The sequence below is a fragment of the Drosophila yakuba genome, chromosome 3R, assembly GCF_016746365.2.
Source record: "Drosophila yakuba strain Tai18E2 chromosome 3R, Prin_Dyak_Tai18E2_2.1, whole genome shotgun sequence".
Lineage (NCBI taxonomy): Eukaryota > Metazoa > Arthropoda > Insecta > Diptera > Drosophilidae > Drosophila > Drosophila yakuba.
The window spans coordinates 14305616-14332924 of record NC_052530.2 but is presented as its reverse complement, the minus strand read 5'-3'; the positions used below and the strand labels follow the sequence as shown (position 1 = coordinate 14332924).

Here is a 27309-nt window from a genome sequence, read left to right as displayed (position 1 = left end):
TCCCAGAGGGAACTAGATGAAGCACTAATTTTAAATAGAGTGGAACTGATCTGGTTTCTAGTAATAAAAATAAATGGTTAATATTAATAAATATGAAATAATAAATAATACCTACCTGTACCCAAGATACTATAACTAACTATTTAATCGAAAGGAATGGTTTTGTATTTCTTTTTCATATTAGCACAAATAAGTTGAATATATTTAGCGAATTTTTTCAATAACATCAATTACATTCCATTATAGACTCTATTTGTTAGCCACGATCTCGAACTTGATGCCGTGCTCGTGCTTCTCCAGCTCGCTGATGAGGCTGGTACCTCGGAAGGCCGCTCCGGGCGGCAGGACTCCACCGGATCCGGGCATCTTGTCGCTTTCGTTGAGGATGGTTTTCGCCGTCGAGAGCAGTGCGACGCAAGTGGATCCATAGCCGGGATTGGGTCCCTCAATCTTCACGGTCAACGTCTTTGTGGGCGGAGAGGTGTACTGATCAGTGCTCTCGGCTAGTTTTTCGGATTTGGGCCAGCCTGTGGCCTTCATGGTCATTCTGAAGAAGGATCGCTCCATCCTGGCCTCACTGGGACCCTCGCGGGAAGCCATGCCGCCGGAGAAGACGCTGGGGTACTTCAGCAGCAGCTGGCGGCCAAAGGAGAACTTGGACATAATGCCAATGACCGAGGCGAATAGCACGACAACGCTGGCTGCGAACCACGAGGGATACGTCATGTAGGCCTGCATCTGAATGGGTCGCTTCTTCTCCAATTCGTAAAGGAAACGCTGCGAGCGCATCACCACCGAGCGATCTGTTTCGGGGAAAGGTAGGATCACCTTGTTGTCCACCTCCGCAGCACGGGAAAGCGGCGGTCTTGACTTAAGAGCCGGCTGGAACTTGGGCAGCCGCTCGGGGAACAATTTTCGCCGGATGGCCACTGACTCGCTTCGGTTGGCGATAGCGTGAATGGCGCTCTCCCAGGTGCCGGTGTTAAGGGCAGCACTGCCCGTTCCCTTGGTACCGCCCTTGACGCCCATGTGGACAAAGTTCTCCACCGAGTTGACAACTCCGTCAAAGTTCTTCTCCACGAAGGTGACTCCCATGTCGGCGGGAATGGAATCAAAGCCGCACGCACTGATCACGTACACGCCACGCTCCTTGGCGAGATCATGGTAGCGCAGCTGCATGGTTTCCATATATTGGGGCTCTCCGCTTACGTCTACGTGATGCGTTCCCGCTTCAATGCAAGCCTTGACCACTCTCTCGCCGAAGAACCGATATGGTCCCGCCGTATTAACCACAATACGGCAGCGTTTAGCCATCTCCAGCAGCGACGCCTCGTTGTTCACGTCCGCGATGACGATGGGTGTTTGGGAGAGGTCCGTCTTGGACTTTGCACCCATCTCCCGGAGCACCGACTGCAGCTTCTCCTGGTTGCGACCAGCGATGCCCCATTGCAGGCCCTTCAGCACGCTGACAGCCTCGAAGACGGTGTACTTTCCGGTAAACCCGGAGGCCCCGAAGATTATGGCATCCAGTTTCTTGGCCGCCATTTCAGAGTTCACAGATATGCGATTATAATGATTTGACTAGAAATGTCTTATCAGTACCGTACTAAGAGGTAACTCGTCTGCACTGGGCGACTAGCGAAATGTTAATAATGTTAATCGCGCGGTATAAAAGCTGTATTTATTGGAGATTGTTGCGTTGTGACTCCGCAAAACTGAATCGAACAGGTGAAGATTGATTGCAGATAACAACAAGTGGTTAGTTTACACGGTAATTCTTCCAATAAAGTTGTGTTAAAATTTTTTTAAATAGAAACTACTGAAAATTTGAATATCGATATTATCAGCTTAAGTGTACCTTATAATATTTAATTTTCCCTAACTGAAATTGCCAGTTCTTAAACTACTACGCATAAAATCGTTTTGCGATACCCAACTTGATAATCGATGACTTTTTTTAGACCGATATTTTTTGTGCAAGTTTAAATATTTGAACTTAATGAAGTGAAATCTCTTTAAAGTGAAAAATATGTTACAATAATAGAAAATAAACATGCGAAATGTTATGTATATATATTTTAAATATAGTATTGGTATGCCTTACAGGTGCATAAGATACACATCATTAACTTGCTTAAATGTACGACCGGCTGAATGGAAGCTGTTGAGACGAAGCTCTGCATGGAGGCATTATCTCGCAGATCGGCGACGGAATTATTCACGGCAATGGTTTCAAAGGTGTACAGGGCGCGAAATCCGATGGCCACAAAGCGATCATTTGAATGCAAGGTGACGCGAAAGAAGCGTCCATCCGAACGCATTTCAAAGTCGGGAAGCTTTCCACAGTATCTGCTGAACTTTCGATCGGTGCTCATGAAATTGGAAAACTCGATGTAATCGCTGGCGGTTTGGTGGTCACAACTGGACAGAAAAGGAGATTCAACATTTTTAAGAGATAGTTCAAATTAATATCTTACGTTCCAATGCCTTCAACATCGAAATATGTGAAGTGGAGCACAACTCTTTCGTCACTTGCTCCGTAGAAATAATAATTGCACACTACATTTTCCAGGTAAAATCCAGGAAAATTTGGAGAGTGAAATAAACCACTTATTCGCTCACTGCTATTGTAAACAAAGGAGCATCCTTCCTGTTGAACTCCGGACATGATTCCAAAATCTTGAGTAAAAAATAAACGGCTTATTAAATATTGTTATTAGCTGAATAATATATAAAATATAAATATTTGCGAGTGGAATCAGTCTATAAGTGACTAAGACACTTACTGGTTAAAAAGCGGTACTCTGCGCGAAATCCGTAGTATTGAACTTTGTTTGTCATAGTGGGAGGATATTTTCCGACAAACTGAAGGTGCAGTTGCGCTCCACTGGACATCAGTGGCTTGGGCAAGAAGGCACCGCACAGGAGTTCCTGCGTCTCGTACCGTCCGCGCATCTCGGTGACCACGTGGAGCGCATCGCCCGGCTGGCATTTCGTGGAGTTCTCGTGCTCCGTGGGCACGTTGAAGTCATGGAATCGAATCTGCACCCGTTCTGGCGCCTGGGCTTCAAATTCGTAACGGCATTGTAGGACTCTCGAGCCGCCAATTACAACGCCGCCGAGCGCGTGTTTCGCCAGCAACAGCTGATTGGAGTCAAAAATTCCCGATTTATTTACTCGTGAGTCGAACTTCTGTTTGCATTGCTCTGTAAAAAAGACAAATCCATTTAGAATTTGCAGTTAGTGTGCGTATGATTTTGCACAGACTAACGTGGCAGGCCAGGTTTCTAACTCGCTTTGTGTGTAATAAGATGGCTAGCAAAGGAATGCACCATGAGGACAACAAGTTGGACACCTTCCGTCGCATCTGCGATGAAATAGCCGGCGAGTCAAGTTACCTGAAGAAGGCGGAGAAACTGCAGCGATTTTTCGAAAAGGGAAGCAGTGGCAAGGGCTTCAAGGGCGACACCCTGCTCTGGGTGCAGTTCCTCATCCCGGAGGCCAACCAGCGGGTCTACAATCTGCAGAACAAGGCGCTGATCAAACTCTTTTCGCGCATTTTAAATGCAAACCAGCAGCAAATGCATCTGGATCTAGAGCAGGGCAAGTGCCGAATAGAATTTCATCATCGCTGTAAATTGTAGAGTCTAACTTAACCTATGGTTTCCCCCAGATGGAGACGTTTCGGAAACGCTGCGCAAGCACTTTGCCGCTTCTAGGAAACTCAAGCCACAAGTGCAAAGCAAGCTCTATCTGCAGGAGGTGGAGGAGATGCTCCTAAAACTGGTGGAGCGTACCAAAGAGGATGAGCAGACCAAACTGCTGCACGAGTTGTGCTCGAAGGCAACAGACTTGGATCTGCGCACCTTTATTCGCTTGGTGAAGCACGACTTAAGAATCAATGCGCGGGCCCGGCACATCCTGGATGCCTTTGGTCCTGAAGCCTACCCCGCATATCAGTCCTCCCGCGATTTGGTGGCGATTGTGAGACAGTTTGCCGGCAAGGAAAATAAAAAGGATGCCCCTAGCCCGGCTAAGAAAGCTAAAAAAACGAACTCGAGTGCGATTCAGGTAATGACGCCCATATCGCCCATGTTGGCCAGTCCCTGCAAGTCGGTGGAGGAGGCCTTCAAGAAGAGTCCTGCTGGACTGTATAGCGAGATCAAATACGATGGAGAGCGGGTTCAAATCCACAAGCAGGGCAACGATTTCAAGTTCTTTAGCCGCAATCTGAAGCCTGTGGTGGATCACAAGATACGGGCTCTTAAGGAGTATATACCGCAAGCCTTTCCTGGCGGCGGTGAAATGATATTGGACTCTGAGATCATTCTAGTCGACACTGACACGGGAGCACTGCTGCCCTTTGGATCGTTGGGTGCCCATAAAAAGCAGACTTTCGCCAATGCAGCAGTATGCTTATTTGTGTTTGATTGCATACTGTACGATGGCGAGGATTTGACCCAGTTGTAAGTGAGGTTGGGAATAATATCATTCTTAAGATAATCTTTAAAAAGGATATAGTTTCTAATATATTTCCATGACCTTCCAGGCCATTCCGAAAACGTCGTGAGATCCTTGAGCAGAATATTGAACCCATTAAATCCCACGTGCAGCTGTCGGAGTCGGAGTTCCTAAAGACCACGAGGGAACTGGCCGTGATGACGGCCAGGGTGTTACATGCCAATCTGGAGGGAGTGGTCCTGAAAAGTCCATCTAGCACATATCAGCCAGGCAAAAGAAACTGGCTTAAGGTTAAGAAGGATTACCTTTTCGATGGAAAGATGGCTGACACAGCCGACTTGGTAGTTCTGGGAGCTTGGTATGGATCAGGGAAGAAAGGTGGCACGCTTAGCATTTTCCTCATGGGATGCTACGATGCGTTTGGACGTCTGTGGAAGACAGTGACCAAAGTACACTCTGGATTGGATGATGCTACCAACGCAGAGGTACATGATTCACTGATCAAGCTAACCGAACGTGCTGATGCCAACGCAATGCCCAGTTGGCTATTGTGCAGTAAGTCCCTGGTGCCAGATGTACTGGCCAAGGATCCGCTTGAAATGCCAGTATGGGAGATTACTGGCGCCGAGTTCACAAAGTCTGATGCGCATACCGCGTCTGGAATCTCGATAAGATTTCCCAGGATTACTCGTCGTCGTAGTGATAAATCGACAAAAGAGGCCACTGATCTGGCCCACTTAGAAGATCTTTTTGAAGCCTCAAAAAAGAATGTAAATGTTGATTTGCTGCTGGCCAATTGTAGTAAGGATGAGAAACCAATTGATATCAAATCAACTCCCCAAAAAGAGAAAAATCTAAATGGCAATCGATCAAGTAGTAGTAAGAAACTAAAAAGGTGCAAAACTGGTTCAGATGATGAAGACGAGGCTCCTGCGCGCAGCAAACACAAGGAGGCAAAAGCGACGAGAAGCTTGTCGCCTTCGCAAAAGGGATTAAAGGATTTTTTCAAGCCCAGCAAAGAGCTGAAATCAGTAGTAAAAAAGGAACCAAAGGAGAACGAAAACGCTATTGAACCAACTAGCTCAAAAGGCAAGCTATTTGAAGGATTGGTGGCTCACTTTGCCATGGAAAAAGATTCCAGCAAACTGATGCAGCAGTTTACGGAGCATGGAGGAAGCTGTACAACGGATCCGCGAAAAGCTAATCTGGTTTTTTATAATACACACGAGACATCGGACCTGGAGAAGCTAAGGTAATGCGTAGATAAGCACTGATTCTTAAAAGAAAAATAATTCACTAGCTTCTTTTTTTTTAGAACGCTCTATCGTCGTAGCTGCCGGCACTTGAATGTAAGGTGGCTCCAAACCTCTCTCGATACTCAGAGTCGACAGCCTTATCCCACATACGCCGTGATGATGAAATGATGAGTCGAATTCTAAATCATTTTCACTCAGAAATACATGCTTGATTAAACCGAACATATGTGTTCATTATAGACAAGTATTTTATCAAATGCCAGAAGCAGAGCACGAAGCTTTAATAGAAAGCTCTACGTGGGGACAACAAAACGCTCCCAATTGTTTGTGGCGTAGTTAGTTATATTCTGGACGCTTGGATTGCCAAACAAGGCGCTCATCCATCATGTTGTGGGAATTCTTAGCACTATTTGCGATCGCTGTCGCCTTGTTCTACCGCTGGGCGTCCGCCAACAATGATTTCTTCAAGGACCGGGGCATCCCCTTTGAAAAGCCTGTTCTCTACTTTGGCAACATGGCCGGTATGTTCCTGAAGAAGAGAGCCATGTTCGACATAGTCTGTGATCTCTACACCAAAGGCGGAAGTAACAAGTGAGTTAAATTTATTGATTCGAATCTAATAAGTTAATTACCTAACTAGTACTTGCACTTGCACTTGAAACTCGTTTACATGTGTGTATCTATTGGTCTCCAGCATTGCGTACAAGCTTATATAGACTGTCAAGGTCAGGCAATCAGTGATCTATCTATACACACATTTGGTGGGTGCGGCTGCGTTTGACTACGTTTTGAATATAGAATTCCGAAATATTCAATTAAATTGTGTAAAGTTGTTTATCTAAAGAAGTGTGTAACTGGCAAGATAATTTGCGAAATTCTTTGTTTGTTCTATCAATTAAGTTCGTTATAATCTTATCGATTATACGACAGCTTTAAATGTTGTTTGTTGCGGACGGCACTGTGTCCATATTTAGATAGGAACAATAGTTGATAAAGCTCCTGCAAAGTGCAATGACGATAACATTATAGAAATAATTTATTAATTTCATATTGGGGCAACCCTTTTTATGACTGTTCCTTTTATACACATGTCGTTATTTCAAATTTCACAATACACGTTAATATCTAATTATTAATTTATTTCATATCAGTGCAAGCAATTACAGTCTTTTCAAAAAAGAAATAGAGATGGGTTAATTAAAAATTCGTCGGATAGGTAATGAACAACGCTAGCGATCCAAAAAACACTTGTTCATGTTATCATTTTCTAATCTTGAGCGCACGAATATAAATTTTGTGATTGGTTTTATCAGTATGTGACTTACGGAAAGCTTATCGATTATTAACATTATTATTATTTTTCTAGATTTTTTGGTATCTTCGAGCAGCGCCAACCCCTTTTTATGGTGCGCGACCCGGATCTTATTAAGCAGATAACCATAAAGGACTTCGACCATTTTATCAATCATCGCAATGTGTTTGCCACCAGCAGTGATGATGATCCACATGATATGAGTAACCTTTTCGGCAGCTCCTTGTTCTCCATGCGAGATGCTCGGTGGAAGGATATGCGAAGCACTCTGAGCCCGGCTTTCACCGGCAGTAAAATGCGTCAGATGTTCCAGCTGATGAATCAGGTGGCCAAAGAGGCCGTGGACTGTCTTAAGCAGGATGATTCAACCGTTCAGGATAATGAACTGGACATGAAGGACTACTGCACCCGATTCACTAATGATGTGATCGCCTCGACAGCTTTCGGACTGCAAGTGAACTCGTTCAAGGATCGGGAAAATACATTCTATCAGATGGGCAAAAAGCTGACCACGTTTACATTCTTGCAGAACATGAAGTTCATGTTGTTCTTCGCTTTGAAGAGTCTTAATAAGGTTGGCACAGCACTCACACACATCAGAAGAACATATTGATTAAAACGAATTGTTTCTTTTCCATGTAGATCCTTAAGGTCGAGCTTTTCGATAAGAAAAGCACTCAGTATTTCGTGCGTCTGGTGCTCGATGCCATGAAGTACCGACAGGAGCACAATATTATTCGACCCGACATGATAAACATGCTGATGGAGGCTCGTGGCATAATCCAGACGGAGAAGAGCAAGGCCTCTGCTGTTCGCGAGTGGAGCGATCGCGACATTGTGGCCCAGTGTTTTGTGTTCTTCTTTGCTGGATTCGAAACTTCGGCGGTGCTGATGTGCTTCACCGCTCACGAGCTAATGGAGAACCAGGATGTGCAGCAGAAGCTATACGAGGAGGTACAACAGGTGGACCAGGAGTTGGAGGGCAAAGAACTGACCTACGAGGCCATCATGGGCATGAAGTATCTGGATCAGGTTGTTAACGAAGTGCTGCGAAAGTGGCCGGCGGCAATTGCCGTCGATCGAGAATGCAACAAGGACATAACCTTTGATGTGGATGGCCAGAAAGTCGAGGTTAAGAAGGGCGATGTCATCTGGCTGCCCACATGTGGCTTCCATCGTGACCCCAAGTACTTTGAGAACCCCTTGAAGTTCGATCCGGAACGTTTTAGCGATGAAAACAAGGAGTCTATTCAGCCATTCACATATTTCCCCTTTGGCCTGGGTCAACGAAACTGCATTGGTAAGTTTATTGACTTAAAATTGTATTTCGCCGGTACTAAAAATCATCTATATTAGGCTCCCGATTCGCTCTTCTCGAGGCGAAGGCTGTAATCTACTATCTGCTAAAGGATTACCGCTTTGACCCAGCCAAGAAGTCCTGCATTCCACTAGAGCTCAGTAGTTCCGGTTTTCAGTTGACACCCAAAACAGGCTTTTGGATTAAGCTCGTTCAAAGGAACTAATCTTATAAACCATTAAACTATAATAACTTTGTTGTTAAATGTTATGTATTAAAAAATTTGACATTATTAAATTTAAACAATTTATTGTTTTTTTCTGCTTTACAAAATAAAAATGAAAGGTTTGTTTATCCTTTATAGTGTCATTTAAGAACATTTTAATGTAATCCGAAAATAACGTAAATGTATAATGGTAAATGTTTATTCTAAAAAGATTGATTTTGCATTTACATTTCTATACAAAATAGGTGTTTTCCAAATGTATCTAAAACTGTCTGCATTTCCGCTACTTTCGTACCTTTCATTTGGTTTAATAGAATGCAAATGCTGAGCACTACGTAAATGAACAAAGAAAGTGACATGTCTGGAATGATGAATAATATTATTTTGGTGTACAGTAGACAATAGTTCTTAATATAACGTTATTGCTGTAATGAAATACTGATTTAGATAGCTATCCTAACCTATATCTGTTTTTATCTTTACCCCTTTCTGTGTATATTACAATTTAATTTTAAAACGAAAACAACCTAATAAAGAGATGTTATTATTAAATTGTTATAACAAAAACTTAATTTTTATCAATATATTCAATACATTACTACAAATAATTTTAATTGTGTGTCCAATTAAGCAATATTCTGTTACTCTTTCTTGGTTGCAATTATCGAGGTTCTCTGCACTTACGCTTTCCAATTTATTCACAAACTGAAAGCTATTGCATATCGTTGCATTTCCTTATAATGGGGGTTGGTATAAAGTGGTATAAATAAATATAAATAAAGAAGAAATGCTCATTTGATAAAGTGAACGCGCCAAGTGAATATTATTTCCGCAGCACAGAATGACGAGTGAAATTTTAAGTTTTTATAAGGACAAAACGGTTTTTATAACCGGAGGCACAGGATTACTGGGCAAAGGTGCGCGATCAATTCAAATTCAACACCTGATAAATATGATTCTTCTGTGTTTCAGTGGTCATAGAAAAGCTGTTGCGGGCGACGGATGTGAAGCGTATATATTTCCTGGTTAGAACCAAGCGGGGTGACACAATGGAAGCACGAGTTGAGTCTTGGAAAAAGGATCAGGTGAATTCGCGAAATAGAAATTAAAAGAAAAGTGATTTGTCATTGACAATTATCGTGGTTCCTTGGAAAACATTCTTCGTGCAGGTGTTTGAAGTGCTTCTTAAGAAAAAGCCGCTGTCCCTGCAAAAGGTGACTCCAATTTCGGGTGACTGCTGTGCCCCGGATTTGGGCATCAGCGAGGCGGATCGCAGGATACTGGCCGCGGAGGTGCAGGTGCTCATACATGGAGCCGCTTCGGTGCGATTCGAGGAGCCACTCGACCAGGCACTGATCATCAACACCAGGGCAGTGCGACTCATTACCCAGCTGGCAAGGGAAATGCGGCTGCTCGAGTCTTTTGTCCACGTCTCGACAGCATTCTCCAATTGTGTGGTGCATCAAATCCAAGAGCGCTTCTATCCGGAACACCTAACCTGTCCCGTTGACAAGGTACTCGACATACGCGATTCGCTCAGCCCCGAAACGTTCGAAAAGATGGCACCTGCCCTAATTGGAAAATTCCCGAACACATACACCTACACCAAGGCTCTGGGAGAGCAGGTGATCCAGGAGGAGGCGAAGGGCTTGCCAGTCGGCATTTTTCGACCAGCGATCAGTAAGTAGATGTTTCAGTGCAGTTATAAGTACCGACTACGTATAAGTATATTAATATGATATAAGATTAATTCAAATTATATAGAGGCAATGTCTAAGTCAAACCATCTGAAATTGCAGTTTTATCCACCTTCAAGGAACCCGTGCGAGGCTGGATTGATGGCCTGCAAGGGCTGATTGCCATGATATTTGCCACTGCCTACGGGTTTGTTCACTTCATGCTGGTTAATCTTGAGAGTAAAGCTCCCGTAGTTCCGGCCGACTACTGCGTCAACGTGGCCATCGCCTCAGCTGTCCAGATAGCCAAGGTCTCTAAGCAGAATAAAAATAGTCCGCCGCCCATTTACGCTTTTGCACCCAGCGAATCGAATTTAGTCACTTATGGAGAACTGGTCAACGAATGTTACCTAAATGGTCTGGACGTACCAAATGAAAAAATGATCTGGCACCCATTTAGCCATTGCACGACATGCCCCTATCTGTATAGTATCGGCGTCTACTTTTATCACATGCTGCCCGGACTTATCCTGGATATTGTCCTGCGTGTAAAAGGTCAAAAGCCGATGATGATAAAGAACTATCACAAGGTCCATGAGGGAATGCTGAGTTTGTTTCCCTTCTCCAGAAAAACCTTTACCATGGACATGAAGAATACTGACGAAATGTGGCAGTCCATGTCCAGGGAGGACAAGGAGATATTTAACTTTGATATGTCGACATTGAACTGGAAAGAGTTTTTCACGTGTCTCATGGACGGATTACGACTATATTTGTTTAAGGACCCCCGGACGCCGGAATCCATTGCTCGGGGTAGGAAAATTTTAAAAAAGTAAGTCTAATTAACTACTCCAAAGATAGTAAATATTATAAGCCACTTTGGTTTTTACAGGTTTTATGTATTGGATAGGCTTCTCAAAACCGTAATAGTTCTCTTATTTGGTGCCTTTATTTGGTTATTAGTCAAAAATTTATGGGCACTACTATAAATGATTAATGTACCATAATAATTTAAGCATGCACAGGGTTGAAGGGTAAAACGATGTGATAAATTTCAAATAAATATTGAGTTTGTTTTTGATGGATCTCAAAACAAAAGTTTGAATTGATGTGTGCCGGGGTCAGTTGGTGTAAAAATTATAAATGTATTCCTGAGAGGCCTCAAAGAAAGTTTAAAGTCGAATTTGTTCCACGCGGTTTGGGTGCAATCCCTATACATATACTCGTATAAAATATTCCAACGCACCAATTGTTGCGCAATTGGTTGGTAATCGAAGCTTGTTGTAACTATATAATTACATAATAGCGAATAGAATTAACACGTCTGCATTTCGATTCCCCATATAAATTAGGCAGTCACTCGGCCACCCATTGTTTAGGCACATTCATTAGGCTCGAGCCAGACTCACTGTCCAAACACTCAGCACATGGGTGCGCACCCTCGAATTCAATTACCTATACCCATTCCGTCTGTCCAACTACCGGGTTTCACTCCCTTTCCATGAGGTGCACTTCAACCCGGCACAACGTTTTCCAATTAGCCAAATGGATATATCACAGGCCGCCACGCCACTTGACACCTGAGCGGTTCCGATCGGATCCTCTGGACCACAAAGTGATAAAACCTCGGGTTCTAATTTCAGTGTAATTTCAGCATTTCAGCGTAAGAAAGGCAAGGCTAATTGTTTACTTGGCAGGTCAACTGCAATGCTCATGGTTTAATGGCACATGTTTAACTGGGCGTATACGTAATATGCAGCTTCGCGGGGTGAACTTCTCCAGCTTTCGTTTGGCAGCTAAGTAAGTGTTTACGACGCTCATGGATGTGTGAGTGAGAGTTTGGCAAGACAATTGATATTTTGCGATCGGCATTCGGGTATAAATAACTGGTGAAAAAACACTGAACACCTCTCATTCAAGCATCAGTCGCGTCTGCGCCGTTCTACGTCGGACATCGGATTACGGATAGCTGAATACGGAATACGGATTTCCGGCCTATCTACGCGAAAAGTATCGTTATACTAGCCCATTGAAAATGGCAACGGATGTGCAAACTTTTTACAAAGACAAAACTGTCTTTCTAACCGGCGGCAGTGGGTTCCTTGGCAAAGGTATTCCGTGTTCTAGTTACAAAACAATCAAATGATCTACTAAAGTGTGGTACGAATGCATAAGACACATAAATTTAAAGGTGAAAGACCGGTGATTTGGGCTCAATTGAGATGCTTATGCATCTGCCAAGCTGGTTAAGAATGTGATGCCCAAAACAAGCAAATTCGTAGAACCGGCTGTCACAGTTCCATATATCAGATCAAGTTCAAGATCAAGAACAAGTTTATTGCCGTTTCAGTGACCATTGAGAAGCTGCTCCGCACCACGGAGGTGAAGCGCATCTATGTCCTGCTCCGCTCCAAACGCGGCCAGGAAATGCGGGACCGATGCGCCGCCTGGGATAACGATCCGGTAAGACATTCTTTTCCAAACTTTTCGTTAAGTATAGCTATGGATTTGCATTAATTTCATAACAATATTTTCCTGCCAATACTTTATAGGAAAAACCAAATTACAAAAGTTTTTGTAGCCTTTAATAAAGTAAAGACAAGGCCACTATATCTATTTTAATATTAAACATTTTGCTTTCAGGTCTTCGTTAATCTAATGAAAACAAATCCCGCGGCTTTAAAGCGAGTGGTACCTTGTGGTGGGGACTGCCAGGAGCCGGATCTTGGTCTGAGCATCAGCGATCGCCAGCTTTTGGTGAATGAGGTGCAGATTGTTATCCACACGGCGGCCACTGTGCGTTTTGTGGAGCCGTTGCACATCGCCTTGGCAGTGAACACACGGGCCACCCGGCTCATGATTCAACTGGCCAGGGAGATGCCCCACCTGGAGTCCTTCGTCCATGTGTCCACCGCATACTCAAACTGCGTGGTGGAGCACGTCAGTGAGCGCTTCTATCCGGAGCATTTGACCTGTCCTGCCGAAAAGATCCTGGAACTGCTGGAAAGCATAAGTCCCGAGCTGTTGGATAACATGACACCGGCATTGCTGGGCAAGTATCCCAATACGTATACGTATACCAAGGCTCTGGCGGAGCAGGTGCTCCAGCTGGAGGCGAGGGATTTGCCGGTTAGCATTTTTCGTCCAGGCGTTAGTAAGTATATGTCGTTGGAATTGCAATTCCTCGTAAAACCCGTAGTCTTGCACAGTAATTGCCAGCTATAAGGAGCCCATGCCCGGCTGGATCGACAACCTTTACGGACCCATTGCAGTTCTCTACGGGGCAGCCTTCGGAGTACTGCGCGTCACTCTGCTTAATCTCAAGGCGCAGGCTGGCATTGTACCCGTAGATTACTGCGTCAATATGGTGCTGGCCTGCGCTTGGAACACGGCCCGGGATAGTAGCATCAAGCAATCGCCGGAGCCACCTATCTTCAACTTTACGCCGAACGAGGATAACCTGATAACCTGGGGTGGATTCCGGGACAAGGCAGCGGTGCTGCGGTACAACTATCCCTTGAGTAAGATGATGTGGATGCCCTTTCTGCACTGCACCACCATTCCCTGGCTATTCCGGTTCATGGCCATCTTTTACCACCTGCTCCCCGGATATGCCATTGATCTGGTCATGCGTTTGTGTGGCAAAAAGGCGCGCATGATCAAGTTGTATGGCAAAATCCACAGGAACATTGATATTCTGGCACCCTTTGTGATCACATCCTGGTTCTTTGATACCGTCAACACCCGCAAGCTGTGGGCCAGAATGTCTGCCGAGGATCAGAAGCTTTACCACTTCAATATGAGCAGCATCGACTGGGACGATTACTTCCTGCAAGCCCTGGCCGGAGTTCGCATCTACCTCGCCAAGGAGAAACCAGGAAAGGAGGTACTGGAAAGGGGACAAAGGATCTACAGAAGGTGAGTGGGAAATTGGAAACCTTTGCCCCCTCGGAGATTTTCTTATATTTTGTTATTCCATATTAGTAAACATCAACTAAAATATAACTAATATATCTCTTGTTTTTTTCACAGATTCCAATTTCTTCATCGGCTGCTGCAGTTCACTCTTTGTAGCGGTGCCGTCGCAATATTATGGTCAATTTTAAGGCGCCTACTAGGCCCACTTATATAGTTATCACAAATAAAGTTAATTGGCAATAATTCACTCACTGTTTATACTTTCCTTTTAACAACAAAAATAGTTATTTTATAGGGTTAGTTAGTTAAAACAACTATTATTACTTCATTAATTTCGTTTCACATAAAAAAAAATATATATGAGTTAGATACAAAAAAAGCAAACTACAAACTATGGACTTACTAATGGGCGGATGAGAACAGGATGCTATCGATTGGTTAATAAGATTACACCACAGACTAAGTTTTACGAACAGCGTTGCGACTCCCGCCATTTGAACGTGACAAGAGTTGGCAATAAACTGAGTCAGGCCCAAAGCCCAGAGCCATTTACATGGCCAATCACTCGGGACCAAGGCTGAGAATTGGCCGCATCCGTTTCCGCCGCGGATTCCGGAGCAAACCAGACGGAAGCTGTCGAACGTCGCTTTGCCGCCATTTTCCATCGACTCAGTTAATTCGATTTGGCGCTTGTCTTATAGTGGGGCTGGGATTAGGGGAGGGGTCCCAAAGAAGCACTAACAAAAATAATGATAATTTATTAAAAATAAATAAATAAATAGGATAAGGAATAAGAAAATATTATCTAAGACAACTTGTAATCTTTTTAACCTCCAATAAACGTTATTAAAATCTGTACAAAATATATTGTACAATATACAATTACACTTACTATTAATGAAATTAAAATATATAAAAAACGGAATACTTTTTTGTTGGGAGTTTGTAGTTGAAGAGTGGGGGAGAAAACATGTATCTGCTAGCTTTTTATGTCTCTTTTTAAAGTGATTACTAATTTCTTCGACATTGTATGGATAATTTGTGACAAATACACTTATTAATCCAGCAAATAGAAGTATTTCCACTTCCCTCCAAAATATATTGGGCATTGAACAAGGCTATTGAGACGCAAATATAAGGCTAATTTATGGGGCGCCAACTCACCAAATGAGCGCCCGGGCTTCGGCAGTTCCGCATCCGACGGCAGGCTGTTCTCCTTGGCGGCGAAGGCCTGCTCCTGCTGGAGTTTTTCCTGCTTCATCGCCACACTGGCTGCCTCCAAGACCGCCGGAGGTGGGGACGTGGGGTCCGGCAGTCCCAGCTCATTCGGCACGAACTTGTACTTTCCCCGAAATCCTTTGGCCGTGCGATTGGAGCTGGCATTGAACTCGAGCAGCAGATCAGGACCAGTGCTCAACAGACGGCGGGTGGGTCGGCTGGAGCAGATTACATCGATGACCGAGTTCATGTTAGCGGACTCCGCGTCGAACAGAGTAATTGCATCCAACTGGCATCCTCCACTGACCACCGGCGGCAGCTGCAGCTCTTCAAACAGGATCTCCACGTGGGTGTCCGGCCTACCGATGAACTTGTAGTCAGGCCCAAAGTGGGGCGGGAAACTGGGGCGAGTGGAAGTAGCCCTGGCCCACATTTCCCTGCTCGCCGGACAAGCTGGCGAAGAAGTAGAAGTCGCAGAAGCTGTGCGGAACTAACCGACCGTCCGTCCGGAAGTTTTCTATGGGAAATTAAGCGAATTTAATATTTCATTTAAAAAGGAAACTTTTTTAAATCTTCTTTTAACCTATCAAATAGGGGTCATTCTTACATAAAATAAATACGAATAAATCATTGCTTTTGCTGTTATTACTCATACGCCAAGTCACCCACTTCTTTTTACACTGCAGTTTACTTTGCAAGCGAAGATTGAAAGGGATCCCGTATCAACAAACTCATGGTAATATATTTTAAAAACTAAAATACCGTGCATTTAAAGTCTGTTTTAAATATGTTTAAAAAATGTCTAAGCTCATAAAAGTCTCTTTTTATATTTGCGTGTCCCCAAAGTCAACTCACCTCGTTTCAGAAATCGATAGCTGGCGCTGAGGGTCAAGTTCCAGCTGGCCAGGTCGGTGGGCGGCTTCTGGAACCGGAGGCGCAGTCCGAGCAATCGACCCGCGCTATAAATAGGCGTGGCACTGCGCTCCCGGCTGTGCTGGCAGAAGGTGTCCGCCGCCAGTGTCGCGTTCTCGATGACGGGCTCCCGCAAATAGGGAAAGACGTCCATGCTGTCCAAGCACCTGTCACGAAATTGCAATCCGCATTGGATGAGGAGGCATCGAGAGGGTGAAGTGGGGGAGGGGGAATTCGCCAGGCCTGAGCATTGCATTGGCCAGAGCAGATGCGTAATGATGTCTAAAATTTATTGGCCGATACTTTTGGGGCTGGCTCGTTGGTCAGCCGGCCTCCCTATAAATATACCCCATCGCAACCAGCAAATGGCCATTAAGAAATAATTCCCAACGCTTCGCTGGTTCTTCACGATTTATTTTGATAAAAAGTCGAACAAAAGTTGGCGTTAAGGCTAATACGATTGTCAAATCGGCACAGCTGCTTCAGGACTTTAAGTAAATTTCAAAAATATGTCCCGATTAAACGAATATTTAATGGCTTATTAAACCATAATTAACACATAATAAAGTCCCACAAATAAAATAAATAACACAGGGTAATGATATCTTATGAGAAAATCAAATATCAAGGAGATATTAGTTGGTGGCCTGGAAAAATACATTAAATCTGAAGGATTTCTGAAAGATGGATTTGAAGGTAAGGCAAAGGTATTTTGGTTTCCCCAACAATAGTATGTTATTCCCCTTTTCGCTTGCGCATTCCGCTGAGCATGCGACAGAAGGCCGGATAATCAATCATGGGCGGCTCCTCCAAGGACTTGGGCTTGGCCATCGGGGCGTGGCTTAGAGCCTCCTTGGCCTCGTTGAGGGTCATTTTGTCGCCATAGTTGGTCAGCTCTTCATAGATTCTGGGGAGTGTTCAATTGGAGACTATCACTGTGCTAGTCCACTATTTTCGGTGGCACCCACTTGCGTTCATCGATTTTGCCCGTTCCATGGTCATCCCATTTGCTCCAGGCCTCCAGTAGCACATCCTCGGGATCCAGTTCCTGGGTGCGACGACTCATCAGCCGGACGAAGGCTTCGTAGTCGAGCGGCTCCTTGGCCTCCTGCATCATCTGTTCCAGTAGCTGCTCGTTGGGGTCGTTTCCCAGGGCCGTATAGGTGAACCGTAGATCGTCCTTCGAGATCAGTCCATCACAGTCCGTATCGAAGAGCGAGAAGACCTTTGGAAAATCCACGGGTTGAACCACGGTGCCCGCATCATTCGAAAACTTACTTCCTTCAGCTCCGCCAGCTTGGCAATGTCCAGTTCATGGGGCGCCACATGATCATCGGCCCTCATCTCCTCGGGCAGCGTGTAGTGGCCACTGGACTCCGGCAGCTTCAGCGTGGGATTGAATATCTCATTGATCACGGCCATGGCCTCCGAATCCGCCAGGTGAGATGGAGGCTGGGGAGTATGTGATGGCTTGCGGGCGGAACTGGCGCGACGACGACGCTGTATTGAAGTTTGTATTGTCGTAGTTTTTAAACAACTTTTTCCCTTTTCAACTTTTTTCACTCACTCTCTCCAGATCCTCTAGGGAAACCGATGGATCCATTGACATGTTGAAGGAGTACTTGCACTATCAACTTTTTCAATCAATCACGAACTACTTTTGTAGGTTAAAAAACTTTATTTGAAAATATTAAAATATTTCCAATGCGCTATATTTGTGACATTAACTCAGAGAAAATAACATATTCATATCTTAAGATTTTAAAGCGGCATCAAAAGTATTACAACAATATAATATTTTTTGTAACAAATTTTTTTCGAATTTTGTAGAAGACATCCAAATTATTTCAGGATCAGGATCAGAATATCCAGTGTATTCATTTTTCTGGTGTTTTTTTTCTCTGAATTTAAACCACTTCTTGTTGGCGATTTAAGTACGTTTTCAAAATCGATTTAGCGACGGCTCGAACGCGTTTTTCAAGCGACTTCAAATACGGAACACTGTCAACCACCGACTAGGACACTCGTATTGCTCGCGATATCCCAGCGATTCGGACGCGTTTTCCCAGCGACGGATGCAACTTAAATATTACGCATACGTTTGGCGGAGCACTCGGCCACTCGGCAAGATCCACTGAAATGTGCTTGGCCAGTGCTCTCCAATTTTATTGACAAATCGATTCCGAAATATTGTGTGCGTTATTTTTATGGCGCAAATGTGGATGCATACGATTTTGCATAAATTGACACAAATTTGCGGGATTTATATAAATAACCAGGCGTGCCGGCGGCCACGGTTCCACCAAAACGGACCGCCCACATGGCCTTCGCAAGGTATTTTAATTACATAGCCGCTGCGTTGGGGATTTGGCTTCTCGCTACCATCTCCTGGCCCATTCCACATTTGGCCACGGCATTTCCGCGACGGACGCCAGCCTTATCCATCGACGGATTCAATTTTGATGCCTGTCTCTGGCAGCTGTCCGCCGATTTGAGATCGAATCGGCTCCCAATCCCTGTTCCCCGCCAATCGATCACGGAATTTCACCGGAAACATTGCCACTCACCCGGCGCGCAGCTGCAACTGCTCGAGCTGAAAGGCCACCAGCTCGTCGTCCATTCCGCCGATGAAGATCATCAGGCAGTTGTTCTTGGCTCCCAGTGAATGGCTGGCATTGATGGCCAACCTGCCCCATTGGGTGGCATTCCGCTCGGACAGGTGAAGGCAGGAGCAGTCTGAGGAGAGAGTGTAACAAAAGTCTCATAATTTTTTGTACCGATTTATTACGTTTTTTATGTTAGACAGGAGCAACTTCTTGAACTTTAAAGTGATTATCTGAACCCACCAAGCCAGAGATGCGACTGCCTGCTGTTGGCCACTTGCTGCTGCGATTGTCCATTTCCGGTGGCCAACAGGACCACGACTAATCCCAGAGCCAAGGATGCGGCCGGCATTGTCGGCGGCCAATGTGAGACTGTGAAGCAGGATTCCATTATCCTGCCGTCTAGCTGAGAGCTGCCGATGTCCCATGTCCGGTATAAAAATAGCCCGCTCCTCGCATAAAACCGAGCTGCTCTGCCTTGTTGTGTTGACGTGCCATTAAATTTCAGTTGAGGTTTTACAGGTGCCGGTGCCGCCATCAGCATCCGCTAGTTTGCTGCCACCTTTTTTCACGTCCTTTTGACCAAACAAACTGGCAAACACACGTTGATACCGTCCATTTGCCTGAGGACATTTGGAGCAGCGTCCTTTTTGGGTGGCGGTATTTTTAAAATGTGTGTCATGTCATCTTTTTGTGAGCGTCCGTCTGTGGCCACCAGTTAACAGCTCATTTTGGCCCCCTTTGAACCAGTCAATTCATCTAGATTGTCACACTTCGGAGACTGAAACTCAATTAAGTTAACTGCCAATTCACATGAAAATTACATTTGATATCGCGTTGCGGCCCGGCTAAGGGATACCTATTAATTCCGTTCTCCTAACTGGAATGGGAATGCGCTGGTGATATTGATTTCGTTTGTTGTTGAGTACGACAATTTGGGAAAAAAAAGCTCTGAAAGTATATGTAATTAGATTTCTATAATTCTAGAAATAATGAAGTCCTTTTAATTTTATTAACAACAAATTTCAGGTGATTAACTTAATAAGATTTAACCATTCCAAAGAAAACATACGTCCTTGTTTACAGAACAATAAATTTATTTATTTAATACAACACTTACACAACTGATACTATATAGAAAATATTTGTTTGCTACTATAACACGGATTTAAGGAACTGCTAGCCCGCAGATTGGTTCATCTTGGCCTTGAACATATCGGCCAGCATGTTGGCCTTGTTGGTATTCAGCTCCTCGTAGTCGAACGGCGCCATGTGATCCTTGCAGCGATCGAGCCATTGCCGGATATGTTTATAGGGTCGAAGTTCAAACTCGAAGGCCTCCAGCTGGGAAACGGTCACCAATAGTGTGAGATCCGCGATGGTGAAGTGATCGGCGGCGGAAAACTGTCTGCCCTCCAAGATCGAATTAAGCCAGCCCACAGCCTCCGCCAATTTGGCTCGCTTTCCTTCGTCCAAGGGGGCTCCAATAAACATTGTGGGGAACTGCATAGTATTGGCCATCATTAATAATAAGACAAAAGGTAAGCTCATAATGAACCCTGTAAAGGTGTGATTTTGATCATATATAACACTATCTAAACTTTGACTAACGCTTTTGAATTTAACTTTGCATACGAGTTATTTTATAGTTTTAAAGGCTAACACTAAGTTTTCTATTTGCTTCGGCTCGCTCAATTTCAGCGTTATCTGTGCGCTTGTGCAGCTTTTTTAACAAGTAATTAAAATAATCATATTTGCAGATCACATGGTCGTGTCATTTACAAACGGGTGAGTCTGCTTTGTAGATTATACAATTGAACTATAGAATCCCTAAATACAAAAAATGTTTATTTTTATAATGGAAAGCACTTACATAGTAGTCCGTGAGTCGCATGTAGAGGGTGCCAAGATCGAATTGGAGGCGTTGGTCCACCAAAGCCCTCACTCTTATGTCCGTGGGATATAGTTCGTCACTCTTGCCGTAAGCAGCCACCAGGTAGGAGAGTATGGCCCTACTGCAAGGTAAGGATATTAGTTTCTGGGTTGAAGAGGATATAACCGAGCTCACCTTTCCCACAAAACCAGACCCTCGTCGTTCATGGTCGGCACACAGTGCTGCGGGTTCATAGCCACAAAGTCCGGCTTCAGCTGCTCCCCCTCCAGGATGTTGACGATCTTCAGTTCGAAGTCGATGTCGAGCATCTTGGCCAGCAGCAGGATGCTGCGGCAGGGCGGACTGGGCGGCAGGTAGTACAGCACGGGCGGCGACATCTTGCCACCTCTGAGGAGCAGGCAATACACGAATTCGGTTACAATACGCTTCGTGTCGGACATTGGCCGGAACTGGAATGCCAAGTTCCGGCCACACGCAGGCCCAAAAAACTTGGTTCTTGGCGGTCAGCGCCAAATAATCAATGCATCGATTTTATTCGTCTACATAGTTATAGTTAATTAATGCCAATTGTTCTTTGCGTGGTCTTTTGAGAACTTGCAAAAAGTGAGCGGTGCTCAGTTTTATACGGCTATAAAGCACTCTAGTTTATTCTCAAGTAAATTTCAAGGAAAGCCATTCAAAATATAGTAAAAAACTATTTGAAAATGAATTTTTAATAGAGTTAAGTTATGGTGGAGGCAGTTGTTATTATAAAATATTTACCAGCCCTTAAACTAGTTAAATAGTATTGAAGAAACAATAAAAAACTGCAAATATTTCTCCTCTGAATGTTTTGGTTGTTCGATACTCCGCCTAAAAGTATGCAGCAATTTTGTTTTTCCACGTAAAATCAATGAAAAATGTAAAAGTAAAATGTGTGCTGCAAAATAGGTACATGTGCCGTCAGATTTTTAATAATAATTAATAATTTTTTATATAAGGCATATAGGGAATTCCCGATTCGAAACACATCCCATGAGGCGCTGCTATCTAGAAATGGTAATCGCTGTGCTGTGGCCCGCACTTAATTGCACTCACTTATTTATTCATTATGGAATATGCACAGAAGGCGTTGGACCAGCCAGGCTGACCGTCCATTGGACACTCCTACTCACACAATTCTGTGCACCAGCTTGTGCTGCACCACGGCCACCGAGTCGATGTCGATGCAGTTCCCCAGTATGCCGTCGAGTGTCGCCGCGTCCGCGTTTGCCGGAGCTGGTTTGCTGCAGGACTAACAAGGACTCTGCAAAGGACTTGGGCTGAGACTGATACTGATGCTGATGCTCCGGTGGCTGGTGCGTGGGATTCTATCTGGTGATTGAATCTGCCTCAGCTGTCCCAACTTGCCGACGACGCTGCTCACCGCCGTATCCGCTGTCTGACTTTTCCAATTTTCAGAGCATGTTGTCTCGCCAGCGTTGTTGTCGCTGTCTTTGGGCGCATTTGTTTTCGTTTAGTTTTCATAACGAACGTTGCCATGGACGACAGTTCGCCCGAGTGTTCTCCTGGTCGAAAAGGATACGGTGGCGGGGGCGTTGGCGTTGGCGTTCCCGAAAACTCGGCCAAAATGCTCACATTCGTGTCTAAAATTATACGTCTACATTATGTGCCAAGCTATGCTTCGGCTTTTATTGATTGCCAACAGATTTTCCAATTCAGAGCACCTGATTAAGTTGACTGGTGGGGGGTTTTGATTGGCATCACTTGAAAGTCGACGTGTTTGCATCAAACATTTTTCGACAGTCACGACTTCATCGCGTGCTTGACATTTCTTAGGGCCACTCAAGGACATGGCCGGCACAGTGGTAATTAGCCAGGACATAAATGTTTCAGGTGACGGGGTCCCACGGCCCGGGCATCTTCTACCTGAACCCTTACAATCAGGTAAGGTATGGAAAAGTGCTTTGTGTGAGGGATTAGAAAAGAAAAGGGATCTGTTGGATTCCTGAGAATTGTAACATTAATTGCAAAATAAGGACTAAAATGGCCGAGCCAAGCGAGGCTATAAAAGATTCGATCGTGCCTTGGCCAGGATCAGTTGATTTTCCACACCCAAGCGAAGATGATGTTCCTCAAAGACTGGAGATCCCATGTTCTATTCGTCCTGCTGCTGATGGTCCGCGGATCGCTGTGTGTGCCCGCTCTGGATGCAGCTCCTCCCGCTGCCACGCCCAACACCGTCGAAGAGTCGGAAAATCTGGTCGAGGGAAGTGGCGAACCAGTTGTCGCCCCCACAGACGCGGTGCCTACAACCAACAATGAAACTATTCCTCCGGCTGATGGAAATTCGGAAGCAGCGGTGGTAAGTTATATATACATTTTTATTGTGCTATATTTTTTTTTATAGTTTAAGCTTTAGTTTAATAATTAACTATTATTTTCATGCTTTCTTTACAGCCTGACAATGTGGCCAGTGGAAGCAGCATTGATCCCACGGCCATTTACGCTGGGGGAATCCTCACTCCCGAGGCCTTTCAGCAGTACTTGACTCAGTATGGTGCCTATGCTCCCTACTCCTACCCGGCTCCCGTTGCGGGAGCAGCAGCTGGCATTTACCCGTACCCTGGACCCATTGTGGTGCAGACGGGCTACGAGGGATTCCTGATGCCCACAAATTCAGCCGGACAATCGGACAGCACCACTGTGCTGGCTCCCGCTGCACAGCCCAGCTCCTCGAATCCGCTGATGACATTTGTCTCCAATCTTCTGCCCACGATCCTGATGTCCACGCTCTTTCGCATCGCCGCCGTGATTGTGTCCGCCGTGGGCATCATCCTGTTCGGCGGTGCCATCACCAGTGCGCTCTGCAGGATCACCCCGATCTGTGAAATACCCGCCCGTGCTGTGAATATCCTGCGCACGGGTGGTGCTCAGGATGTGGGTCGCATGCTGGCCGAGGAGATGACTCCGGAGCGGGTGCGTCGGGCAACAGAATTCGTGCGCAACGCCATCCGGAAGTACAAGCAACTGCAGAAGCTGGTGGAGGCCTCGGAGGCGGTGACCGAGTTGACTAACTAGGAATGGCGCAGTGGGTGTAGGTTTAGTGCTGGCTCGTAAATTAAGTGGAATGCAAAATATACTTTTAATGCTATAAAACACGATTTCACTTTTTTCTGTCACATGGGGTTCTTTAAAGGTGTTGAGAATCTTGGTTGAAAATTTGTTAATAAGAAAACTGATAATTTATATAAACAGACTACAAACAATGTTTTTGAGTCGATAAAATTCCAAAATAATATATATATAATATATTTTTAAATAGTTCGCAAATAGTAACAAAAGATGCGGAATAGCATACGACTGCTAAAATTGCCTATTGAGAATTAGCAGTTGTAAGTTTGAAACTTTTGAAGCAACCCTCTGGTTGATTTTATGGCGCACACTGACCAATGTGAAATATGTGTGCACTTGCATATGTAATTTGTACTCGCTCAATGCCACAAGCAGCACGTTTGTTAGCTAACTGAACTCGCGATTGTTCTAATAGTTGGTCGGTCAACGGCCCAAGTGACTTGTGGATCCCCTTGGGGGGAAAAGGGGTCCAAGTGGATTTATATGTACACCAGTGAAATCATCGCGTGCATTCAACTGCAGTGTTGAAATCGCAATTGGCAATTGTCGCGGAATTTACAGAGCTGCAGAAACACAATCTCACTTTTATGAGCCACGACAGAGACTGGAATTTTAAATATAAGTAGGGGCTGATTAGTGTGATCCGAACAAAATGCAATTGCTCGGGAATAATAAGTATACTAAATATGGCTTTTACTTGAATTTCCATTATTTTATTTAGACGATACTAGAAACCCGAAAATTAAAATTAAATAAAATGATCAATTCCATGGATATCAACATTTCGAACCGAAAAGCAAAAGTAATAAATACTTGCTGATAAGAGAGTAAACAAATAATTCCCTTGTTTTGTTTTATAAAAACTCCATATATGGAGCAGCTTTTCAACAAATAAAAGCTTTGATTTCTTTTGATTGTTCAACAAGAGGGTTCCATTTTAATAATTTATTATCACGGTGCTCATAACAATGTATTTTTTTTGTTTTCGTTACTTGTTATTTGTTTTAATATAGCCATGTATGGCAATAATTTGCCGAGGTATTAGGTTTGTTAGGTATTTACTAATGACACTACTAATGACATCAAATTACTCATTCCCTTTCTGGACAAATTTTTTGATTAGCTGGACACCGTCCCAGTTCTCCTCCCAACCGGGAGTGACTTCCTTGGCATTCTCGTACCACCTGGCCACGTTTGGGTACTGGGCTATATCGAAGTCCACTACCTCGAAGGTGGAAACGGAGGCCAACAGGGCAATGTCAGCCACGGTGAGGCAGTCGCCAGCCACATATTCCTGGTCCTCCAGGAAGGTGTCCAGGTGCCCAAAGGCGGTGTCAACTTTCTGCATGGCCTCTGGATCAGCAGGCTGTTTGCTCCTTATCTGTGGATAGATGGCTTCAATGAAACTCTGGAACAGGGTTCCCATGTCGAAGTAGAGCCTCTGATTGACCACGGCCTTCTTCTCGGGATCGCTTGGGTACAGGGAGTCATCCGCGCCGTACTTCTCCACCAAGTAGATCAAAATGGCACGCGATTCCCAGATGGAGAAGCCATTGTCCACCAGGGTTGGAATGCAGTGCTGGGGATTAAGCTTCACGAACTCCGGCTTCAGATGCTCCCCGTCCATGACCTTTAATAGCTTCATATTCAGGTCGACTCCAAGGGCCTTGGCTGTCATCATGACGGAGCGGCAAGGAGCCGAGCAAGGATGGTAGTAAAAGTCCATGATGAAAGGTCCTACGATTCTAGTTCACAACTGACCACAGCTATGAAGGTTCAACGGCTTTTATAGCCATCACAAAAGGCGGCAAAAATCAATACTTCCATATATAGTCATTCAGAGTCGGGCGACTTTCCCGAGTAGCAGCTTTATCGGTGATAACGATCCGAGGTAATATGGAGTGCTTAGCTAATGGCCAGGGAATGAAAGGGAATGAACACATATATACTTTTAGGGGTACATGCGGGCGAAAGTTACGGCTTTCAATTTGAATTTACTTCAAAATGACAACTATTTTGACTGCAGTAATTAGAAATTGATGATAGGTCATTATAGCTGTGCGACTGAAAAGAAGGCCGTGAAACAGAAAGGTCAATGCTAAAGGGTCAAGCTGATTAATGTTTTAGATAGAAATATGATAGATGAATTCGGAAAGCTAGCCTGATCGCACAAAATGTAAATAATATTGCAATAAAGATAAGAACGGTTTGTCAAGTATTACTCATTAACTAAAAGGTTGGCTGGCGGCTTCCCTGTCCTTGAATATAATGTATTAGAAATTGAATTAATCTTATCAGTGACAGCATTTGCTGTTATGAAATAAACAAGTGCGCCACTCACTGACTTGAAGATAAGAAGTGTACTTAATGGAATTTCCAATGCCTTATCATCATATGATAGCAGTTTCAGAAGTTGCAAATTTAACATGTATATCAAGCAATAATTTTTAGTTTTATCCATATTCGAAAACATTCTCGTTTCTTTGGACTCTGCACACCAAATCAGTAAGCCATCAAAATTGTTATTTACACAAAGCTTTATTAATAATATACAACATTTTAAGCCTTCTCTTCTTTTTCCCTTTGTGCCTTCATGTCGTCCAGGAACTTCTTGGCCTGCTTCAGAGTCTCAATGTTTTGCTCCCATCCAGGAGTAACCTTCTGGGCATTGTTAAACCACCTCTCCACGTTCGGGAACTTGGTGAGGTCAAACGCAAACATTTGTACGGTGGATATGGTGGCCAGGATAACGATGTCAGCCACGGTCAGTTGGTTGCCGGCCACGAAGTCCTGGCCCTCCAGGAAGGTGTTAAGGAATCCGAAGGCAGAGTTTACCTTGTCCAGAGCTTCCTGATCTCCCAGCTTGCCAGTGCGGAAGACAGGGAAGAAGTATTTGGTCAGGGCTTCGTAGAGGGTGCCCATGTCGAAGTAGAGCCTCTGGTTGATCAGAGCCCGCTTCTGGGGATCCTTAGGGTAGAGTGGGGAGTCGGGTTTGCCATACTTCTCCACCAGATAGACGGCGATGGCACGGGACTCCCAGATGGCGAATCCGTTGTCCACCAGTGTGGGAATGGTGTGCTGCGGGTTGATCTTCACGAACTCCGGCTTCAGTTGGTCACCCTCCATCGTGTTGATCAGCTTGGAGTTCAGCTCCAGACCCAGAGCCTTGGCCACCATCTGGATGGCGCGACTGGCCGGGGCTATGGGGAAATTGTAGAGATCCAGGCTTGACATTGCGACTATAACGTGCGAGCTTCAGAAGTGGAAAAAGTAGACTGATTTCTCGCTGTCCGGGTCCTCGTATTTATGGCAAAAAAACCAAAACACTATCAGCATGGGCAAAGATTATATGAACATGTTTGTCATTGTTAGAACTCACTTTTGAGCACTTCGCTTACTTGGGCTAACAATAATTAGTTGTG

The 27309-nt window shown here is 44.6% G+C and overlaps 11 protein-coding genes across 16 annotated transcripts; 5 read left to right on the top strand and 6 right to left on the bottom strand.

The window, feature by feature from the left end:
• Window positions 1-167: 167 nt before the first annotated feature.
• LOC6536813 (saccharopine dehydrogenase-like oxidoreductase) lies at window positions 168-1902 on the bottom strand. Its single transcript, XM_002097347.3, has one exon. The coding sequence runs from the start codon at window positions 1543-1545 to the stop codon at window positions 250-252; it is 1296 nt and encodes a 431-aa protein (XP_002097383.1). The 5' UTR covers window positions 1546-1902; the 3' UTR covers window positions 168-249.
• A 152-nt stretch (window positions 1903-2054) lies between these two features.
• On the bottom strand, window positions 2055-19285 carry LOC6536805. The gene is given in 8 exon segments (XM_002097339.3): window positions 2055-2421; window positions 2478-2679; window positions 2787-3206; window positions 15311-15756; window positions 15758-15881; window positions 16220-16443; window positions 18844-19012; window positions 19123-19285. Coding segments are annotated over 8 exon segments (2076 nt in total). The 5' UTR covers window positions 19271-19285; the 3' UTR covers window positions 2055-2078.
• Window positions 3180-5939, top strand: LOC6536811 (DNA ligase 3). The gene is made up of 4 exons (XM_002097345.3): window positions 3180-3603; window positions 3674-4466; window positions 4550-5713; window positions 5777-5939. The coding sequence occupies exons 1-4, from the start codon at window positions 3252-3254 to the stop codon at window positions 5883-5885; spliced, it is 2418 nt and encodes an 805-aa protein (XP_002097381.2). The 5' UTR covers window positions 3180-3251; the 3' UTR covers window positions 5886-5939.
• On the top strand, window positions 6046-8629 carry LOC6536810 (probable cytochrome P450 9f2). The gene is made up of 4 exons (XM_002097344.4): window positions 6046-6308; window positions 7084-7603; window positions 7672-8329; window positions 8386-8629. The coding sequence occupies exons 1-4, from the start codon at window positions 6103-6105 to the stop codon at window positions 8550-8552; spliced, it is 1551 nt and encodes a 516-aa protein (XP_002097380.1). The 5' UTR covers window positions 6046-6102; the 3' UTR covers window positions 8553-8629.
• LOC6536809 (fatty acyl-CoA reductase wat) lies at window positions 9345-11321 on the top strand. Its single transcript, XM_002097343.4, has 5 exons — window positions 9345-9469; window positions 9525-9637; window positions 9722-10232; window positions 10352-11060; window positions 11121-11321. Exons 1-5 carry the CDS (start codon window positions 9394-9396, stop codon window positions 11215-11217), a joined length of 1506 nt encoding a protein of 501 aa, XP_002097379.1. The 5' UTR covers window positions 9345-9393; the 3' UTR covers window positions 11218-11321.
• LOC6536808 (fatty acyl-CoA reductase wat) lies at window positions 12150-14389 on the top strand. The gene is made up of 5 exons (XM_002097342.4): window positions 12150-12339; window positions 12579-12691; window positions 12872-13382; window positions 13438-14146; window positions 14261-14389. The coding sequence occupies exons 1-5, from the start codon at window positions 12264-12266 to the stop codon at window positions 14358-14360; spliced, it is 1509 nt and encodes a 502-aa protein (XP_002097378.1). The 5' UTR covers window positions 12150-12263; the 3' UTR covers window positions 14361-14389.
• Window positions 16670-18775, bottom strand: LOC6536806 (calmodulin). 3 transcript variants are annotated; one of them, XM_002097340.3, is made up of 5 exons: window positions 17844-18775; window positions 17555-17776; window positions 17245-17501; window positions 17005-17183; window positions 16670-16971 (listed from the first exon to the last, which is right to left on the bottom strand). In XM_002097340.3, the coding sequence occupies exons 1-4, from the start codon at window positions 17883-17885 to the stop codon at window positions 17012-17014; spliced, it is 693 nt and encodes a 230-aa protein (XP_002097376.1). In that variant the 5' UTR covers window positions 17886-18775; the 3' UTR covers window positions 16670-16971; window positions 17005-17011. The 3 variants fall into 3 exon arrangements, with proteins under 3 accessions (XP_002097376.1, XP_015047956.1, XP_015047957.1); XM_015192470.3 differs by having other exon boundaries at window positions 16670-17183; window positions 17844-17951; window positions 18215-18773; XM_015192471.2 differs by having other exon boundaries at window positions 16670-17183; window positions 17844-17933; window positions 18215-18773.
• Window positions 19286-19954: 669 nt separating the features above from the next.
• On the bottom strand, window positions 19955-22715 carry LOC6536804 (glutathione S-transferase D7). Of its 4 annotated transcripts, none has more exons than XM_039376212.2 (4): window positions 21851-22715; window positions 20948-21160; window positions 20753-20894; window positions 19955-20382 (listed from the first exon to the last, which is right to left on the bottom strand). In XM_039376212.2, the coding sequence occupies exons 2-4, from the start codon at window positions 21148-21150 to the stop codon at window positions 20059-20061; spliced, it is 669 nt and encodes a 222-aa protein (XP_039232146.1). In that variant the 5' UTR covers window positions 21151-21160; window positions 21851-22715; the 3' UTR covers window positions 19955-20058. The 4 variants fall into 4 exon arrangements, with proteins under 4 accessions (XP_039232146.1, XP_015047953.1, XP_015047954.2 ...); XM_015192467.3 differs by having other exon boundaries at window positions 21928-22715; XM_015192468.3 differs by lacking the exon at window positions 21851-22715 and having other exon boundaries at window positions 20753-20891; window positions 20948-21823.
• A 132-nt stretch (window positions 22716-22847) lies between these two features.
• Window positions 22848-23911, top strand: LOC6536803. Its single transcript, XM_002097337.4, has 2 exons — window positions 22848-23117; window positions 23213-23911. Exons 1-2 carry the CDS (start codon window positions 22878-22880, stop codon window positions 23831-23833), a joined length of 861 nt encoding a protein of 286 aa, XP_002097373.1. The 5' UTR covers window positions 22848-22877; the 3' UTR covers window positions 23834-23911.
• An 880-nt stretch (window positions 23912-24791) lies between these two features.
• On the bottom strand, window positions 24792-25660 carry LOC6536802 (glutathione S-transferase 1-1). Its single transcript, XM_002097336.4, has one exon. It carries the CDS (start codon window positions 25611-25613, stop codon window positions 24975-24977), a length of 639 nt encoding a protein of 212 aa, XP_002097372.1. The 5' UTR covers window positions 25614-25660; the 3' UTR covers window positions 24792-24974.
• Window positions 25661-26406: 746 nt separating this feature from the next.
• On the bottom strand, window positions 26407-27166 carry LOC6536801 (glutathione S-transferase D7). Its single transcript, XM_002097335.4, has one exon. The coding sequence runs from the start codon at window positions 27119-27121 to the stop codon at window positions 26447-26449; it is 675 nt and encodes a 224-aa protein (XP_002097371.1). The 5' UTR covers window positions 27122-27166; the 3' UTR covers window positions 26407-26446.
• Between the last annotated feature and the right edge of the window lie 143 nt (window positions 27167-27309).